Source organism: Cucumis melo, chromosome 9 (genome assembly GCF_025177605.1).
Source record: "Cucumis melo cultivar AY chromosome 9, USDA_Cmelo_AY_1.0, whole genome shotgun sequence".
Lineage (NCBI taxonomy): Eukaryota > Viridiplantae > Streptophyta > Magnoliopsida > Cucurbitales > Cucurbitaceae > Cucumis > Cucumis melo.
The window spans coordinates 21,717,308-21,737,676 of NC_066865.1; the positions used below are offsets into that span (position 1 = coordinate 21,717,308).

The 20,369-nt window shown below is 32.3% G+C and overlaps 2 protein-coding genes across 6 annotated transcripts; both read left to right on the plus strand.

Annotated features, from left to right (window-relative positions):
• The first annotated feature begins 1,032 nt into the window (after nt 1-1,032).
• Nucleotides 1,033-2,644, plus strand: LOC103504694 (late embryogenesis abundant protein At5g17165). The gene is made up of 2 exons (XM_017048231.2): nt 1,033-1,325; nt 2,158-2,644. Exons 1-2 carry the CDS (start codon nt 1,210-1,212, stop codon nt 2,426-2,428), a joined length of 387 nt encoding a protein of 128 aa, XP_016903720.2. The 5' UTR covers nt 1,033-1,209; the 3' UTR covers nt 2,429-2,644.
• A 1,537-nt stretch (nt 2,645-4,181) lies between these two features.
• Nucleotides 4,182-19,841, plus strand: LOC103504695 (ATP-dependent DNA helicase SRS2-like protein At4g25120). Of its 5 annotated transcripts, none has more exons than XM_008469093.3 (30): nt 4,184-4,579; nt 4,731-5,337; nt 5,588-5,629; nt 5,787-5,950; nt 6,769-6,964; nt 7,801-7,857; nt 7,941-8,046; nt 8,128-8,261; nt 8,693-8,767; nt 8,908-9,033; nt 9,147-9,275; nt 9,363-9,446; nt 9,798-9,911; nt 10,057-10,157; nt 10,666-10,732; nt 11,481-11,531; nt 13,014-13,091; nt 13,852-14,061; nt 14,183-14,221; nt 14,510-14,581; nt 14,666-14,752; nt 14,824-14,880; nt 16,137-16,327; nt 16,461-16,554; nt 17,026-17,076; nt 17,558-17,620; nt 17,717-17,776; nt 18,428-18,490; nt 18,718-18,832; nt 19,652-19,841. In XM_008469093.3, exons 1-29 carry the CDS (start codon nt 4,407-4,409, stop codon nt 18,805-18,807), a joined length of 3,381 nt encoding a protein of 1,126 aa, XP_008467315.1. In that variant the 5' UTR covers nt 4,184-4,406; the 3' UTR covers nt 18,808-18,832; nt 19,652-19,841. The 5 variants fall into 5 exon arrangements, 4 of the variants coding, with proteins under 4 accessions (XP_008467315.1, XP_016898862.1, XP_008467313.1 ...); XM_017043373.2 differs by lacking the exon at nt 19,652-19,841 and adding an exon at nt 18,899-19,279; XM_008469091.2 differs by lacking the exon at nt 19,652-19,841 and having other exon boundaries at nt 18,718-19,279.
• The last annotated feature ends 528 nt before the right edge of the window (nt 19,842-20,369 follow it).

Genomic DNA, 20,369 nt, shown 5'->3' on the forward strand with positions numbered 1-20,369 from the left:
TTACCTCCGTTTATTACTAGTAATCTAAACAACTATAAAGAATTGTGTGGAATACACAAAATAGATATTTAATGAATTATTCAATAATGTATCAAACAATCAAAAAAGGTAATATGTACTTTTGTCGTAGTACTAAATTTTCTTTCGGTCTGAAGCCCTTTTTTTTTCTGCCAATATATACCAAACTGTAATCTAATTGCGATTGAGGTTATTTACTGATCTACACTTGTAGTTGGATGAATGATATAGTTTTATTGTCATCGTTATCATTTAGGATGAATCGATGAAACTCTATAACAAAAACAATGACATATACATAGCTAATGGTTACATTATATATTTGAAAGTAAAAATTGAAAAACAATTTAAAAATATACGAAAAATCAAACTAGTAAGTCCCGTATAATTTTCAAACACAATCGAACTAATCATCTCAATTTTCATATTTTTCAAAACCCTAAAACCCTACGTGTATGTATGCATTCAAATAAACTAAGTATGGTAGTATATTTATAACCTATATGAATATTAAGTCATTAAATAATTAAAATTGACATTTAGTTAATTTTGATGAAATTTTTTATGCTAGAAACTCTACCTCATAACAAATTTTAAAATTACGAAAACCAAACCCATTACAAAATTGAAAGTACATAAATGAGAAGTTCAAAGTTTTTGTTAGTTTTGCTTTTTTGAGCTCCATCTCCGCTCTTCTTTATACTTATTTTTCTTTTTTTATCACTAATGAGTTAAAAATGTGTGTCAATATAGTTGAGATTAATTTTCAATAAACTTCCTTATATATCGAACTCGTGCAAAACACATATTTTAGATTAAGATCATTGTCTTAGATAATTATAACTCCAAAAATATAGTATATATATAGAAATATATGAAGATGGGCATGACCCATTACATATTTAGTCGGAAAAAGAAAAGGTAGGGGGCAGGTGAAGACTGAGGAAATACGCAAGTGAGGAAGGAATAGAATATCTATTTTATTTTATCATCTTTTTCATGATCACAAAGAATATAAATAAGAGAGGAGAAAAAAGCATATTTCCATTTTGTGTGTGTGTTTATATATACTTTATAAATAAATTGCAAATCTCACTCCCCCAAACAAATATTAACTCCATTGGCATTGGCTTGGCATCAAGCTAATATTTTGTAGTTAAAGTACTTATAACTTGTGTGTGTTTAATTTGCATGGCCTGCAGTTCGAAGATTATTGTTGTTGCTTTTACTACTGCTGCTGCTCCACGACTCTCATTATTAGTTTCTCACAGTCCTCATCTCTTTCCATTTGCTAATTCTGGCTTCCGGTACGTTTTTTTTAATCCTCTAATTTGGTATTTCATGTGATGTTTTTGTTTAGGGTTGATTTGGTTTTTCTTTACCTTTTGAGTCATTTTGTTTGAGAGTTATAGTATAGAGATTTGATTTCATGATCTTTTTGTTCAAACTTTGTTACGAGATTTTTACTATTTGTCAAAGTGAAAAAGTATTAGAGATAGAGCTCTCTTGATGTTTTTGAATTGAATATAGTTAGGACATATTAACATCGATGTTGACGTTGCATTGATGAACTGTTCGTCATGCATGTTATGTTGGCAGAAACTTTGTTTATGTCGACGCAATAGTAACTATAAGCACAATAATAATTCCTGCTTGTTTATAATACACAAACAAAAAAGAACTTTTTTGTTGGTGCATGGAAAAAAGTGTCATAAAATGTGAGTAAAAGTCCATTAATCATCTCTCAAAAGCTATTTTGTTTATTAAATCATTGAGATTTCGTTTATATATCTATATATATAAATGCTAATATAGAAAATTAAAACATATAATATAATAAAATACTATTAACTCAAGGTCACACATCAACCGAAGACAACAAAAACAATAACTATATCATGAGAAACCTAAAAACAACAACAATCAATCCAATTAGTATTAAACCTTTGGATTGAAACCAAAATTAAAACAATTGATGTCAACAATAAAATTTAAACACTATATGTACATAAAAATTTCTAAACAATAGAGCGAGATTCACCAATATTAATACAACGTCCATTACTACTAACGAAGACAAATCTATAGTATGTTATGATATTACGACACAACCAACCCGAGTTTACTTGTTGGTTATAGGGCAAGTCATTGGTCAGCGTACGAGAAGAACCAAGAGGACCCAATATGGCCCACAATGGTACCGAACGACGTCATCCATCACAATCTATCCGATAATTACTGGGTCCCCCATCCCCAAACCGGAGTTTTTGGGCCTCCAAAAGCCCACCACAATTCTTCAACGCTTCCGAACGACACGTCGGCTGGTGGTAACGAGGGTTCGGTTCTCAACCTCAAGGCTTGGTTCCGACATAACGGCCTCGAAGACCTCGAGAAACCACACTCTCTCTAATTTGGACCCTCGTGGTAATTGGGATATGATAAGAAGATAATAAATAATATTTTGTCACACATGAATAAGTTTGCATACTTTATGTCTATTTTTATTTTGTGAATGTGTTAATATGTTGTATGTTTGGATTGAGGGTTGTGCTTTTAGTTATCTCGAGTTGTATTGTGATGAATTACATCAATTTAGTATTATGAATGCTGCCAATTTTAGTATTAATGTGTACTTCTATCCCTCTTTGTCGTACGAGTAAGAACGTAAATACATGTCTATATATTGCACTGACGTTAATTTTACTCTTTTCTCTATGTACATCACTACAGATAGTTTTTGTTTTATATATCAGCTTTGAACTAACATTGTTTACATACAAAAGAAATTACAAACTCACATTATTATCTTTAAAGGTAGTTTAGAATCGTCGGATCTTTTGACATTGTACGTGTAAGACGATAGTTAGTACAATGATGGTTGCTAATTGATATTATGTTTTGTGTCTTACATGTATACAATTGTGAGGTGCGAGATCAATCATCAACATTTGAGATAATAATTGGCTATTTGTTTATTGAAAATGTTTAGATTGAACCGTTAAAGGCATAGATTAAAAAAATTATACTAAAACGTTAAAAGTTTCAAATTTTGTTTTATAAAAGTCTAGGTCATCAAAATCTTACGGTGCCTTAAATGACATGGATGTTTAACATTTTAGATTGACATATCTATTGTTTATTTTGAATGTACAACAAAACATTTCTAATAATTACAAATTGTTCCAAATCATTATCTAAGGTTGATTAGTTAGTCAATTGTTTATAATCAGATATAAATTTACAGTGCATAGAACAAAATGTCGTCAATGTAAATGGCAAGAACAAAACAAAAATCATAAGCTATTAATAACTTCATTGTCCATATAAGATGCTAATAGATGTAAAGGTCAAATACAAACCAATCTTTATAATTTGCAAAGTTGTTGCTTTTGATCTTAGAAAATTAAGACACTTAATTGATTTTTGCTACTTCCTTCCTCACAAGCTAATCATCGTATTAGAAATTAGAAATATGTAAACCATACTCATTGAAAAGTTCGAAGCGAGCATTTAAGCGTTTAAAACTATTATTTAATCTTCTCCAAGTCTATAAGAAGGAATTCGAGCATCTACGTGGGTTCGTGGGTATAGGTTGGTGGGTTGAAATCGAACACATTTTAGATACATTTCAAGTATCGGGTGTACATTTCCTCACCCTAAATAAACCTTATTGAATACGGAATACAAACAACTATGAACATTTGAATAAGTTGATATCACTTATTTAACTTTTTTATCCTAAAACTAATCAAAATATTAGGATGTGGAAAGTTTATTTAATTATTTCCACATATCAAGTTAATATTAACCACTCCATCTTAATTGATATAAAAATAGTCGTAAAATTAAGATAGATGTTATTATAAAAAACATATTTAAAAACTAGTAAAATATTAAAATTATTTACAAAATATAACAAATTTTAACAAAATTTGAGCAGCACATTTGAAAATTTTGTTATATTTTATAATTAGTTTCATTTGTCGTGTTATTAGTAAAAATTTATTTTAAAAAATTACTAAATTTTGTAAATAGTTTTTCTTTTTGTGTTATTCTAACCATTTTTTTTTTAAAAATAATAATAAGTTCATTTTGATTGATCGGATTTTTGGAAAAATCGATTTTTCTTAAGAGAAAGAAAAGAAAAAGTTTGAGTGTCCATATTTTAGCTTTACTCAATTTCCTTTCACAGAAAATTTTCCCATGACCAACGTTTTCTTTCCTTGTTTGAACTTTTTCAAGCTTGGTGGGAAAATGATGTGAAGAGAGTAAAGAAAGAGACACGCTGCCTCTGGACTAACTTTGAATTTGGAAATCCATGTCTCTACTCTACGATTCTTCGTCTTGTAGGTTTTAATTTCAGTTTCAGTTTACTTTCTGGGGAAGCAATGATCGACGATGAAAATCCTGCCATTACCGACGAAGAAAGAGCTCGAATCTCCCACAAATTCAGAGCTGCAAAAGCTCTACTTGCTCGTAAACGCCCTCGTCTTTTTCACTCCCATCACCCCATTTCTCAGTGTTCTTACAATACCCATTCAGCTAACCCACTTCCTCACAGGTTTGTATTCTCATAGTTATTGTGTTTGTTTTGATTTGGACTAAACAGAATTTTCGTAGCTTGCTCATTATTGCATTTTCCCTTTTTATGGAATCAAAGAAATATAAGTTTAAGATTTTGAGATTTCCCAAATGTTATTTTGCCATTTTAGTTCCAGAGTTGTGGGTTTTAATGCAAATGAAGCCACAGTTAGTGATATTGATGCAAAACGGGTTCCATTGGGAGAGATTTCGGTGAACACTCCGTTGTCGAAGTCATTTGCAACTGCAACTGATGCTGGTTCAAGTGGGTTGGGGTTAGATTGTCTCAAGACTCCTGTAAAAATTCCGTCGTGTTCTGGTATAAGAGATTCTTTCTCAGTTCCAAGTATTCTTGATGATGATTTTGATGAGTCTGCTTTGGAGGAAATTGATGCTCTGTTAGAGCAGAGCTCATCAGGGAGATCAATAAGACCAGCTTCAGATTCCAGCTTCCATGTGACAAATCAGGATCATGGTAGTTATAATGGCGATCTTAGTGCAGATTTTCAATCTGTAATTGGTGGCGGGAGTATAGAAGCCAAAGACTTATCATCTTCTTTGGATGCCTCGGAATCAAGAGCGGAGTTGATCATTTCTGACCCTGCAATGAAGAAGATTGGGACAATGCCAGAAGAGTATTCAAAATATCTGTTGTCTCTTAATGACAGACAACGAGAAGCAGCTTGTGGTGATATCTCAATCCCTTTAATGATCCTCGCTGGCCCAGGAAGCGGAAAGGTCTCACTTCTTCTTTCCTTGTTTGTACATTGAGAATCAACATATAATTTTTGGGGTTTAATAATGTTTTTGCTTTCAAGAATATTTGTCTAGTTCGTGCTAAATGGTATTCTTATCTAAGCTTTATTTTCTTTCAAAAAATCAATTAAGCAATACATGAGCGCGTGTGTGCAGTTCTAAAACTTTCTTAAGGTTGATCTGAGTTGGAGCCTATTTTGCCCCCAAGAGCTGAAATTTCTGTTTTATGCAGACTTCCACAATGGTTGGTCGAGTTTTGATGCTGCTTAACGAGGTAATTCCACCTCCTGTCATAATGTGCCTTTTGTAAATTTGTTTTGTTTTTGTTTATTCATAGATTATTTTACTCTGGTATTTATTATGACTCATTTTATTTCATTTCTACTCCTTATTAGAATTATCTGCGTAGTTACTTCTTTTTGGTTGTATAGGGTATAAGCCCGTCGAAAATTTTGGCAATGACTTTCACGACTGCAGCTGCTTCTGAAATGAGAGATCGCATTGGTGCAGTGGCCGGGAAGAAAATGGCAAAAGAACTTGTGATTAGCACCTTTCATTCCTTTTCATTGCAACTTTGTCGTCTACATGCAGAAAAGTATGCTCAAACTTTTTTTTTTTTTTTTACCTTGCCTACATATGGCATATGGGTTCTGTATCTTGGTTTATCATTATTCATATTTTTGTAGTCTTACCATGCATGGCGCACATTAATAGTTCAATTCAAATATTTATACATGTGAAGTGCCGCATAAGCTAACAAGAAAATTATATGCATGGACTATGGAGAAGGAAAAATTCCACTGTAGACTATTAGTGAGGACAACTAATGGAAGTGTACGAGAGGTTTCTTTACAGGTGCTTCCTTATTTTTTACTAAAAAATATCAACAAGTTCTTATCAAATTGAGAAAGAGGATATTAATAAGTAGTTAGGTACCTTACTTGGGAAACAAGGAAGGAGGGTAAACTGGGGTGAGAAAAATCTTTGATTTACACAGAATTGTATGTATATATTTTTTTAAATAAAAACAACGGCTTTCATTGAGAAAAAGTGAAAGAATATACAGCCATACAAAAAAACAAGTCCACAAAAGGGAGGGACTTCCTTTACAAGAAAAGGCTCCAACTAAGGGAAATCATGCCAAAAGTGAATATAAGTTTTTGCTCGGTCATAAGTCAAAACTCAAAAGTAAATTTCTAAACTGGATCAGATCTGATTCTAATCTCACAATGTTTTAAAATGAATATATGTTATGTTGTAGGATGTGTAATATTGTTCTTGTTTATTATATGGTCACTAGTCTTGCTAAATTCTAAGTTAAAGCATTTCCTACCAAAGTGCAACTGCCTTCCTTTTCAACCTTCCATCCTAGTAATTAATCTTGGGATTAAATTGTTATCTTATATTCCACAGGTTAGAGCGCACTTCGGATTTTTCGATATATGGACATGGGCAGCAAAGGAGGGCAATCATCGAGGCTGTGCGTCTATTGGAAAATGAAAAAAGTAAACAAAAATTGGACACCGACATACTTGGTGATGCTCTTAAGGATGTTGCCCCGATGAAGTTTAAGGATAAGTCAAAGAAATGGCAAACATTTGTCCCTAAGGTAAGTAATTTACCTTTTGCAACTTTAGCTTAGGGTCTTGTGTGTTCTTTTCTACCTTCTTAATGTTGTCTAAAGGCCTTCTGTTTTTCTGGCATAGACGTAGAACATGACTTTCATTGAGATAAATGAAAGAATACAAGAATAGACAAAAAATCAAGCTCACAAAAGAGAGAAGAATCCCTCTTAAAAAAGAGGCTCCAACTATACAAAATAGAACCTGTAAAATAGTTACAAAATTTCTTCCAAACTGAAGACCAAAGAGAAACATGATATCTAACAAGGGGCCAAACCTCAAAAGAGTCCCTCTCTATTGTTTGGTTGGTTCTCCCAACAAATCTCAAAAAACAACACACATTCTTAAAAAGCGTCCCTTCTTCCTAAAAGGTAGATGGAAGTAGAACTCCCCAATGATATCACTAACTTTCTTATCCTTAGCATGCAAGGACCCAAGCGTCTGAAAGAAATAGTCCCACAGTGTTCTTGCAAACTCACAATGTTGGAGAATATGATTCTTGAGCTATGAGATCTGCTTTAACTTATGGCCTCTTTTGAGGTTCTAACACCAATTGTTTTTTGTAATATTCCTTCCTCTATTTTTTGGAATGCTTTGCATCTCCGATCAAAAAGAAAAAAAGAAAAGTTTCTTTTTATCTTATTTCAGTTAGGTGGGGATGTTTTTCTTTGTAACTTATTTGTGACAAGTCATAATCTTCATGTGTCCTGTACTGTATATACTTAGTATCTCCATAATACACTTGTCTATTTGACAAAAGTGGTGGGGGAAGGCTCTCCTAATTGATAATTTTTGTTCCTAATTTGATTTCACTTGATTCCAGGCTAAAGCTTGTGGAACAACTTCTGCAGAACTACTTACAAAGGGTGATGAGGCAGGAGTAAGGTTTCACTTTTCTGATTAACAAGGTTTCTGTCGACAGCTTTGTTTCCCATTTTTTAATTGAAATAATGTATGAATCAGGCTACAGTTCTTGACAACTACAATGATATCTTGAAATCTTGTAATGCTCTGGACTACCACGACTTAATAAGCTGTTCCTTGAAGCTGCTTACTGATTTTCCTGAAGGTTCAATACTAGCCAGTTTTAAATATTATTTGAAGTGTTAGGCATGTTTTGACCCTTTTTTTTGTTGTTGTTTGTTTAAAGTATACAAGGAATGTCAGGATTCATGGAAAGCGATTATTGTTGATGAGTTTCAAGATACAAGTTCCATGCAGTACAAGCTTCTTCAGGTTCTTGCATCTCATCAGCAGATAACTATAGTTGGTGATGATGATCAGGTCAGACTATTAGTTCATCCCTACACATTTTGCATTTTCTTGGTCTTGCACTTTATATTATCAAAATATAATGTTTGCACTGACAGATTTGTTGATGAAGTTTTTGTTGGATGGGTTATCTTCCGTTCATAAAACACCATCATCTTATTTTCTCCATTCCTGCGTTGATCCATTTTGTTAATAGCAATGCTTTCAAAGTTTAACCATCTGTCTAATGAGTATATAGAAAAAAGTCGAGTGTTTGTTATAATGCTAAGAATTAACTTTAAATCATGAGTATATTTGTAATTCTATTTATAATTTTCTTGCTCTATCATATTGTATCAGTAAAAAACTGGATTACTTGTTGTATAATATTTCCTTTTCCGCCTCACTTTTCAATGTTTAGTATATTTGTTATTCTAAATGTCATTTTCTATGTTGTAATGTAGTCCATATTCAGTTTTAATGGAGCCGATATCTCTGGATTTGACTCTTTTCGTAAAGACTTCCCAACCTACAAAGAGGTTCACATTCTCTCTAGGCTCGAATCTAGTGATTTCTTTCAGATTTTTTTTAGCTTCTTTGTGTAAAATATAATTACGATTTACAAATTTCTATCCAACAATTATTGTGTGTGTTAATCTAGTTTACTTTTATCTTGTAGATCAGACTCAATAAAAACTATCGATCCACAGGCTGTATTATTGATGCTGCATCTTCTCTGATACAAAATAATAAAAAAAGATGCCCACTTAAAAATGTACAAACTGATAATTTAACTGGATCTAAGGTAAAGCTGTAGCCGTATTTATAGAGTAAATTTTATATTTTAATTTTTTAAAATCCATGTTTCTTTTATCTCCCCCATGATAACATGAAATGGCATGCCCCTAATTTCCCCAGATTACAATTAAAGAATGCAATAATGAGGATGCTCAATGTGCATTTGTTATCGATAAGATCATGGAAAGCACATCAAATTGTTCAGCTTCCAAAGGCTTTGGGAGCTTTGCAATTCTTTACCGGAGGCAGGTCAAACTTAGCTGCCAATATATCAATAAAGGACATGAGAAGTTACTGCATTTATTCTGAGAAAATTGGTGCTCTTTATTTCTGTAGGTATCGGGAAAAATCTTTCAAACAGCTTTTCGTGAAAGAAAAATACCATTTAATGTTCATGGTGTGGCCTTCTACCGAAAAAAGGTATATTCTTCTTCCACCTATAGTACGAATCCTTTATGACATGGGTGCCCGTTGATTGTAATCAAGTATGATGTGCAGTTGAATGTTTAATGTTCTTGACGTGTATTAACTATTATGCTAGATTTCTTCTCTCCAAATTGTGGTGTTCATGTTACAGATAATTGAATCCTTGTTAGCTTTTGTATGTCCATAACTAATATGGGTGTTTTAGAGTTATGTGGTCTGGTTGGTCATTTTGTTTGAAATTTTACGAACTAATTTTACTTTTAATCTTGCAACTTATTGACTTCATTCCAACTATGGCTACAAGAACTTCACTTCTTGAAACTTATTAAATTCTCTTCTATTTAGGTAGTCAAAACCGTTCTGGCTCTACTTAAAACAACATTTCCTGATTGTGATGATGGTGCTTACCATCAAGCTTTCAAGGCTTTAATTCCTTTTGAGAAAGAGGAAAAGAAGAGGGTAACTTTTTCCTTCTCTCTTATCTCTTTTCCTTTACTTTGTTATTTAAGACCCTTGTGAATTGTGATAGCAGCATTTGCTTTTTTCTTGAATCGATTTTGTTTGCTAGAAGGTAACCCTTCATCCTTTCTTTTTATTTTTGCAGATAATTAATCACATTGACAAAATTTCAACGGTAAGAAAATGTAAATTTATTGATGCAGCAAGGGACATCTTCAGTTCCAAGATTTCGGGCACCTTAAAGAGGTCAAATTTTAGAGATTCACCTGTAAATTTCGAAATCTACATTTAAAATCATCAGTTCTCCAGTTTGTGATATCAATTCTTCATTTGCTGCTCTACTTTAAGTTGCTTGCCTAGGTATGAGGACCACAAGATCCACTACAGTGTTTTTTAAGCTTAAATATAATTTTATTACAGGAATTAGAAATGTGATGCTTAAAAGCCTTTATGTAAAGAAAAAAATATTAAAGAACTTTTGTTTCTTTAGTTTTTTATGATCTCTATAGCTTCATCCATTTAAATAATAAGAGGGAAGATTGGTTAAAGCCATGGTAGTCTTCTACCAATTTCATATCCTATGAGGTTTTTAGCCAACTTGTTGTAGCCCAAAAGGAAACATGGAATCTAACCAAGGACATTATTACCTTAGGACATGAATTTTTTAACAAGGTTGTATTTCTGTTGGTGGTTCCATTGTTCTTCTTGGCTCTTGCTATCTTACTGAATTTCGATCCATGCCCAAATCTTGCAGGAGCCAACTTAACCAAGGACGTAAGGTGCTGTCAACACTAGAGATGATATCGAGACTTGTTGTAAGGGTAATGCACGTGGAATGCTACTACGGTATCTACATGATGATTTTTGTGTAATTGGGGACCTGGGGTACTGTGGTCTTATTCCCACTAAATCTTGGGGAACCTGCCCAACTATAGGCTATCCTTAGGAGACACCAAGGGTGGGAGAGTTACTTCTCTCAATCTCCAGCACCAGTGGTTCAAACTCTGGACATTCTTTTGTGTCTGGTTTATTTTAAATTTTTAGAAATCTCGATCCTGCCACTTTGTCTTATTTGGAATGTGGAATTGGCAATCTATTAGCTTATTGAACTTACTTACACCTTTTCTTCCCCATTTGTTTTGTTACTTTATAAATCACGAATAAAAATAATTCTCTATGTTGAAGAAGGTGTTTCTAACTCTCCGGGTAGGGAGAAGGCCAAATGTTGTGGCACGCTAACCTCTTTGTGGTTGTGTGGGTATTTTACTTGAGAGAACAATAGAAATTTTAGATAGGTCGAGAGATTGGTGAGTCTTTGAGAGTTGGTTAGTATGACTGTTTCTTAGATGTCGGTCACTAGGCCTTTATGTAATCATTTTGGTATTGTTCTTTTGGATTGAAGTCCTTTTCTATAGTTAGAGTCGAACTCCCTTTTCTTGTGGTCTTATTCCTTTTTAGCTTATTTTATTTATTTATTATTATTTAAATTTTGTTTTTTCAATGAAAGTTCAATTCCATAAAATAATCACAAATAATTCAATTTCAATCTAATTTGTAACATTTTTGCAGGAACAATCAATTTCAACAGTTATAACCTCTGTGTCTAACATGTTACCTGAGGTTTGTCTTCGTTCAATCATTGATCATTTTATGAATTTTCATGTGCAATTCATTTAACAGAGTTTAAAACAAGCACATGTTAAGTTTTACTTCCCCTGTGGTCTTTCTTTTCTCGCTGTTTTGTTTTTGTTTTTCGTTTTCCTATGACTGTTTTGTCTTCTGATTTATATGGTACCTATGTGTTCGCTGTTTGTTTATGGGATATGATGATGGTGCTTGGGGGTGTCAATCTAGTTGAGATATCCAGGTGCACCTCCTGTTTTTAGGCTTCTTTGTTATTCTCATTGTATAATTCTCTTGTACTATGAGTTTTATATTAATAATGAAGCTTATCTCCGTTTAAAAAGAACAAGCACATTCTAACATTTAGATTTGCATTGTTTGGATGTTTCATTTCCATTTTTTTATAATATGTTGGGATGCTGTTCTTACTTAGGAAAAGTTTCACCTGCAATGGCGAAGGAGGATATTTGAAGTGTTTTTCTGTGTGCTAATTCTAAATCCATGGGACGAATCATTAGCTTCTGGAGGCTTAAATACAGGAACTACCATTCCTTGCTTTTGTATTAGTTTTGGTTGGTTTGAATAGGTTCCTCTAGAAAAGGTTGAAACTATTTTCACCCTGAGTATTTCTGTCAAGATTTTTGCCATCATGTCGTGGAAAGTTCATTTTGTTACTCATTTTGATGGGCTGGACTAAGGGCTCATATTAGTAGAGTTCTTAGGTTACTTTTCTCTCTCTTGAAAACATTTTTATCTTTTTGGAATCGAAGATAATTTCATGAGTGCCAAAGAAAGCATAGCCCAATTGACATTTGTATGTGTTAGCGATTATAGTTGGTGGTTTGAATCCCCTTGACCCTATCGTACAAAAAAAAATAACTTCATGGGTTGACCTAGTCGTAAAAAGAGAGACAGTCTCAATAACTAACTAAGAGATCATGGGTTCAATCCATGGTGGCCATCTACCTAAGAATTAATTTCCTACGAGTTTCCTTGACACCCAAATGTTGTAGGGTCAGGCGGATTGCCCCGTGAGATTAGTCGAGGTGTGCGTAAGATGACTTGGACACTCACGGATATTAAAAAAAAAAAAGATAACTTCGTGGGCTGTACTTCCGGAAGAACAGTGTCCATTCCATCAAAAATATCCAGAAATCTTTAAAGAGTTCAACATGATAATGATATAACAAGCGGAAAGATAAAAAGATAAACATTTCTTTCTAATTTCCCTTCTTGTAGTCATGTAAGTTTGCACAATTGGAGGCCTCACTGTTATTTCTTGTTCTGATTGTTAGCAACTTACCAAAAAATTTAAACGTGCTATAGCTTTTTTTATAACTTTGTTGTTCGACTTTCTTTCCGAATAGGAGAGAGTTTATGGGAAGTTATGTTTATAATTAGGAAAATATTCTTTCTGAACTTGTATAAATGCTGCTATTTTCTCCAATTCTGACATCATATCTGGTGGCATATCTTCAGAAGTATCTTCTGGAGCAACAGGCAGTTACTAATGTTGATGGGGGAAAATTGCTGAACGAAGACAATGATATTAGATCTGTGAGTATAAATCAATGCTATTACTATATTATAGTTTGATGTAGATGATGCAAATCGCTCAATGAACACAATGATTTCAGGACTTATTGATAGTTTTTTTTGTTGAAGGTTTGATTCCTATTGAAATCCGTTTCTTTTAAAAAATCAAAATTTCCTTTGATAAACACTGATATTATTTATGAGATATAATCCATATCTAAAACTCTCAATTCTATAGATCAAGGACACGAACTTCTTAACTGCCCCTTCCTGGAGTGCTAGCCAAGTTCCATTTGTTAGTTAGGAATCAGATATCCCTATTTAATTTCAATGAACTTCAAGGTCTTGAAACCTATATTCCTTAAACTTCAAAAGGGATTTTAGGTTTTCCCACTCTAAATTCCTTTTAGTTATATTCTTATCCAGCCTAAAGTTATCTCTTCAAGTTTAAGGTTTCTAGATCTAGAAACCAATCAATGAATGGACATTTAAAATTAATTAACATTGGGCCAATAGATTACAGTATATGAAAATAAGAATACGAGTAAAGTTTAAGAAGCAATGCACTTCAGAAAAGCTAGGCTTAGATCATAATCCGTCGACTGAAAGAACAATTAGATGAATAGAATATTCCTAACTTGATTTGTAGCAAACTTCCATCTACACACACTTTAGATGGGAAAAAACTGCAAATGATTTTTTGCCAGTGGCGTTCCTTTTCTGTAATATAATTTTCTTAGCCTTGATTTATTTTATGTCGTTGAATTTCTTGTTCTTGAAGGTCCTTCAGTATGTATTGGATGATGTCTCCGACTTTTTGTCAAGTCAATCTACTCTCAAAGAAGGGAAGAGAGAAATTGTAGAAAATGAGCCAGGTTGTCATAGTTCTCTAAAAGCTTTTATCGACCATATATCTGAGAGAGAGAAAGCAAATTTCTGCGCTCGTCGTCTTGACAATAAAAGCTCTGTCGCTTTGACTACCATTCACCAGGTTCTTTCTTGCATAAATTTTAAATTGTCTTAGATTTGGAAACAACATTTTATTAGTACCATTGTTATTGCTTTATTTTTCTGGTTCCATGGGTAAGTTCCTTCTTCACTTCCACATGCAGTCAAAAGGCTTGGAGTGGGACGTTGTCTTCATTATCAAGGTAATTGAAAGCTATAAAAGGGCGTCTGTTTAGTACCTTGCTCTGTTATTGCCATATTTACAGAGGTTCTTGTTTTGATTTCTTGTAAAGTGATTGGGTATGAGTGTATGACACATGTACAAATATCAAAGAAAAGAAATGTAGTGTAGTGATTGGACATTATTGAATTTTCATTTTTTAGTTGTAGTTTGCTATTTAGTTTTGGTTGGTTGATTTCTTTGGTAAGTTTTATACTTTTTCATTTTTGCTTTTGAGATGACAGTACATTTAGTACTTCAATGTTTCTAGGCCAATGAATCAGAGATTCCTCTCCTACATGAATCTAGTGGCATTACAATGGAAAATGGAAACTCAATTGAGGTATGTTTTTCCATGTAAATAACATTGTTCCCCTTTGTTCTTTCTTTCGTTGGTGCCATATTGATTCTCATCTGAAAATATCAGGAAGAACGGCGTTTATTATATGTTGCAATGACTCGTGCTCGGCAGAAACTTTATATATTGTATGTCTTGATGGACTCTGATTGGCAGGTTTGTTTCAGTTGAATATTTTTTATCATATAATGGTGGATAAATTTAGTTAACTGTAGCATTTCCTTTAGATACTCCAACCTTCAAGATTTCTCAAAGAAATTCCAGATCATGTCCGAGAGATACAGGTATTTTTGGTTAAGTTTTACCAAAATGTACTGTTTCCTATTTATAATTTATAAATTAGCATAATAACTAAATCGATGGTTCCTTATCCACTCTTGGGCTAATGCTTTTGATAAATAGACAACAGATTTATTCTAGTCAATTTTGTATTGTCTTTTGTACTATTTACTCTCGCAAAGCTTGCTAAATGCTATCACTAATCTTCATATTAGAAATTTTTTCACGCTTAACTAGATAAAAGAGCATTTTTTTTTTCTGTATAATATATTGGAAAATAATCTTATGTATTTCTTGTCATTTGCATAATGTGATTAGAATAGTTTTATGGGAGCTTTAAATGGACAAGAGTAAACAAATTTTCATCAGAAAAGAGGTCTTTGATGACAAGTTGGGACATGCGGGGCAGTGGAGAAATCCTATTGGGGGTGAATGGTGAAGAAAAACTTTTACGAAATTGGGAAAATGGTAGGATGGACGAATGTCATGAACATGAGAAACCAAAGGATTAGAGGAGTAATTGGTAGAGAGGAAAAAAAGGAAGTCAGGGGGAGGCAGGCCTAGGATACAGTTAGAAAGGGAAGGCACGACTTATTGGAGGGTCATCATTGCTGGGGTGGGAGCACAGCCCTCATACTCCTGTTCGATTGTCTTTTTGTATTTCCTTATGTACTTTTTTCGTTTCTTCTCAATTATAAGATCTTGATTTTTTTATATTAAAAAGACCATTGCTAGAAGTAATCAGATTGCCAACATCGTCAATGGGATGAGGATGAGGATGAGGATGAGGGCTGTGCTGGTAGGGAGAGAGGGTTAAAATGAAAATGCGATAGTTGGGTAAGAAAATAAAATAAATCAGGAATTTCTTTTATGTATTTCTCGATCTTTGGTAATAATATAATAAATAATTTATTTGATTTTTATTGTTTATTATCAGATCAATTGGTGTATTTTAATCAAACTGAATATGAATGGATTAAATCCACTATGTAGGTGTCCATTTACAGTTCAGTAAGTACACCAAATTCGGTGTATTTTAATCAAACTGAATACTCTGATAATATAAGATACTGAATTAATTCAGTTCTTAATGAACGTTTGAGCTGTTTATTATTAAAAGAAAAATCAGTTATTGATGAAGATGAAGTTGCTCTTCCAAACATGATAGTTTACCTTATCTCTTTACAGGGCTTTTGATTTGCTAATGGTTCAGCCTGATTTAATTTTGAACTTTTGTTGATGATATAATTTTTTCTTCTAGGCTGAAGTTAGTATCCAGCACTTGCAAAAGAAACACCATGATGCTCCAGAGCAGAATGCATATCTGCATCTCGAAAAACCTATTTCAGCTCATTTGGATGTGGCATTAAATGATCCTGCTAACAACCAAATCGACATTAGAGACTCTGAAGAACCAATAGAGATTACTAATGGGAATAGTTTCCTAAAAAGGTGTTTTCCTCCTTCCAATTCCATTGTTTTGTTTGTGTATCTTTACCCAAAAACAAAAAAAAAAAGATTTTATACATTGATATAGTTCTTTGTCTTCTTGTTCAAGTGAGAAGTCTTTTCTATTCTATTGTAGATTTGATGTGGATAACAGAGCAGTCATTTCCCATTTATTTCATCAATGGGCCAAAAAGAAGGCATTTCAAGATCCTAAGAGGTTGATTGATAAGGTGATGAATTTTATGAACATATAATCTAAAGTTTGATTGTTTCTAGATTATAGTTAAAAACTCAGTTCATGTTTATCACATTAGTAATTGCTCTAGCTAGTTTGAAACTTGAATAAGCCACCATGTGCAGAATTTGTAATCATTGTCCAGAGTAATTCTCAGTGTCAACAGATGCTGATGTGTGAATAAAAGATCATAGCAAGCTCTTCGATGAAGAGTTTGTGATTGACCATAATTGTATGGAAAACTGTACTTTAACCTTTCACATATCCGCTATTATATTGTGATTGAAAACAGAGAAGGTCCCAAAGGTAAGGAAGAAACTAAAGAAATAGCAATCAAATAAATGGGACTATAGAGAGTTAAATAATTTGTATGTCCGTTGCACTGCTGTATTTGAACTTCTATGCTCTGATGATCGGTAAATGGGACAATAGAAAGTTAAATAATTTCTTTTTCATAACGTTGCAGGTTGGCTTTGTAATTGAGGAACGGCTGAGAGTGAAGAAATGCAAAACCAAGGTTAACTTTTTACTAATTGGGCTAGTTTTCTTTTTAACTGTATATGTAATGAAGCTACCACCAGTTTTAATTGTTTTGGCCACCGTTCAACCGACTTCCATAACCCCATTGTTTGACTAATACGAATAGTAATATATGAAAATTGTCTGGTGATCTGTGAAGCTATAAAATGAGAAATAAAAACTTATCATCAAAGTGAATTACTTATAAATCTGTTTCAGTTGTTCAATTATTTTAGAAAAATTTTTGTTTACTGAAACCAAGTAAAATGAGTGATGAACATATTTTTAACCTTTCAGAATTTTGTTGTTTTTATTTTATTGGTACTTATATCAATGGTCCCGTAGTTCTGCATAGCAAATCTTTATATTTATCAGTTTTTCACTATATCATATTAATAACTTGATTTAATTTTTTCTTTTTTGGAGATCTTCTATGCTATGCTGTTTGAATATTTATGTGGTTTGATTTCTGTGCTCAGGAAGTTTTGCGTTCACTGAAGTCATCATTGACTAGTAATGAAGCACTTCAGTATGCTGAATATGTAAGTATATTTGGTTACCTCTTTTTTGCATTTTTCTATTTCTTCCTCTAAGGGTGGTTGTATGATGTATCCTTCAAACTTTTTCTTCTACGAAAGGTTTTGAGATGGGAACAGATTCCTGCTGACAAGCGTGCCCTTTTAATGCAGGAAAAACAGGTTTGTTCTCTTTTGCTTATCAGCTTGAATTATAATGAAAATTTGAAATTTTCTTTTGTTGATAATTTATATTTTAAATATTTATCTAAAATATAATATCATAAATGTGATTTCAGCTTAAGTTTATATTTTATTCGTTTTATAAGATTATTTGTTTAGAATATCATTTGTTAAATAAAGGAAAATTAGCTGTTTTTTTATGCCTATAAAAAAGTTCTAAATAAAAATCGGTGGCCTTGAACTAATTGATGCGAAAACTTTCAAAAGCTAATCTATTAGGATTTTTATATAATCACTTCTAAAACTCTCAAAAGCAATCGCAAACATAGCCTAAGCCCCTCAGATTGAGGAGATCTCATTAGTTGGAACGATGTGAAATCTGTACCCTTTTCAGTTTTCATTTCAAATTTCATACCTTGGACCAAGGTAAAAGCTGAACTCGTACGTGAGCAGGCCTTGAGAATATCTCTGTATATTGTATTTTTAATCTTAATCTTAGTGATCTTCAGTATCTATAGTTCTACATTGAAAACAAGTGTACATAAAATTGGCCTAGTGGAACAGTTTTTTTGACGAATTTTTTCTTTTAACTTATGAAATGAGAATGCCTTCCTCTTTAATTCCTCAATCCTAAGCAGTGAGTTGTTTCAGGAGCATTTCCAGAAATTAAGGATTGAAAATGCGATGGGCTCCTCAGCAGCTACATCAAAACAGGTGGCTGTTATTTATGTACTATTCCAGAAATATTGTCATTGAAATAATGTTTGTTTTCATCATAAGATCAGTTATCTTTTATTTAAATTTTTGTACACTTGGTCATCTTTCACTTTACTTTAAAACTTTTAATTCATTTGTCAAACTAGTTCACAATAGTTCCTGATCATCTCTCAATATCTTCGTGACATAAATACTTGGTTTTTCTGATTATCTTCAATAAACAGATTTCTTATTTGCGCAATTTGGGATGTACAATTACTCCAACTTCATGCCTCCATGCTTCGTCCTTGATCGAGCAATACAAATCGCTATAACTACTTGCAAAAAATGTGCCTACAGGTAAAGAAAACATTGAACTCTATATGATAGTTTAAGTTGACTCATTTTCCATTTTGATAATTTCAGTCAAGTTCGTTTCTTATTTTCTGCCCACTTGAGCTTCACTCAATTAGTGAAAGGCATTATATCCTCAACCAAAAGTTAGAATGAATCTTCCCCACATGTGGAAAGTTTTCCAGTATTTGGTCATATTTATTCTTCGCATATAAGTTGGGGACGATTTTTTAACATCATTTGTAATCCCAATTCTCATCGTCTAATTTCGAAATAAAAATTGTTATTAGACAATGAGAATCTTGAAGTTGATTCGTTGGATGTAATGTACCAGTTCTGATATGTATATTTATTATCATTGTTTTGAGATTTCGGGTCTTTGATTGTAGTTTGTAAATTTTGACCATAAATGGAGCCAAAAGAGTGGCTATTAGATTTTTACCTTTTTCTCAAGTTTATCTCTGTGGGCTAATTGTTTGTCCTTGTGTAATGTAATTAATATTATTAAGAAAACATTTACATCTTTAAATGCAATATTTTTAATTTGTTATTTATATATTTTAGAGTATTTGATTCATAATTAATACATATATTTGACTTAATTTAATAATTTATGATATATACTTACTATATTTCATTAAATTTGCATAGATTTTCATATATTTGAAATTAGTTTATAAAATCTTACCGTGAAGCTGTTTTCGATTTAAATAGATTATTATATACCCTTGTATATTTAACATAATATTAGATATCAATGTATGTATGTATGTTTTATATTGTATTTTAATTTTGTAACAAATTTGACATTACGCAAAAGTACAGATTTATATCAAGGAAAATGAGGAGACTGAATGAGGTTAGAACAAGACAAGCAGAAAAAAAGAAGGAAACTTAAAAAAAAAAACAAGTGAAGAGAAATGAGGAAATAGGAAGAGAACTTCAACATAGATCATTAAGAGAATGAATGATATGATATATCACATATTATGTCTATCATATTTGTAGATATTTTGTAATATTTTAAATATATGTGGGTATTAGTTAAATAGCTAAAATGGAGAAGAAATGTGAGAAAAGCATATTTGCAAGGAAGAATGTGTATTAAGTATTACCAATGATATTTTATATTATATTGTATAGTTCATGCTATATTATGTGTTTGCTCCTTAATGATTTATTCTTTGTGTGATGTTTAATGCTTAATGATATTTTATATATACTTGTAATATTTGAAATATTATATGTCTGTGGCCTAATTATACGTTATGTGTGTGATGCTTAATGCTTAATGATATATGCCGTAAACTATATGACATTTTTATATTGTACGTTTGCAAAGTACAAAATTGATCATAAAAAGGAATAAATAGTCCAGAGTCTAGAAACTTAAAAAAGAAGTTTACTAATCGTACAATGCTATTAAATAAGAAAGGAAAAAAAATTTCATTATATATTGTATATTATATTATACAATTTAAGAAAGAAAATTAATAACATGAAACAATTAGTTGAAAGGAATGATCGGAAAGTTCACAGTATT

What these genes read in the sequence shown, in the direction of transcription:
- LOC103504694 (XM_017048231.2), top strand. Translation starts at nt 1,210, where the DNA reads ATGGCCTGCAGTTCGAAGATTATTGTTGTTGCTTTTACTACTGCTGCT. An exon ending in TTTGCTAATTCTGGCTTCCG is followed by an intron (nt 1,326 to 2,157) that starts GTACGTTTTTTT and finishes TGTTGGTTATAG; the next exon opens with GGCAAGTCATTGGTCAGCGT.
- LOC103504695 (XM_008469093.3), top strand. Translation starts at nt 4,407, where the DNA reads ATGATCGACGATGAAAATCCTGCCATTACCGACGAAGAAAGAGCTCGA. An exon ending in GCTAACCCACTTCCTCACAG is followed by an intron (nt 4,580 to 4,730) that starts GTTTGTATTCTC and finishes TTGCCATTTTAG; the next exon opens with TTCCAGAGTTGTGGGTTTTA. An exon ending in TAGTTGGTGATGATGATCAG is followed by an intron (nt 8,262 to 8,692) that starts GTCAGACTATTA and finishes GTTGTAATGTAG; the next exon opens with TCCATATTCAGTTTTAATGG.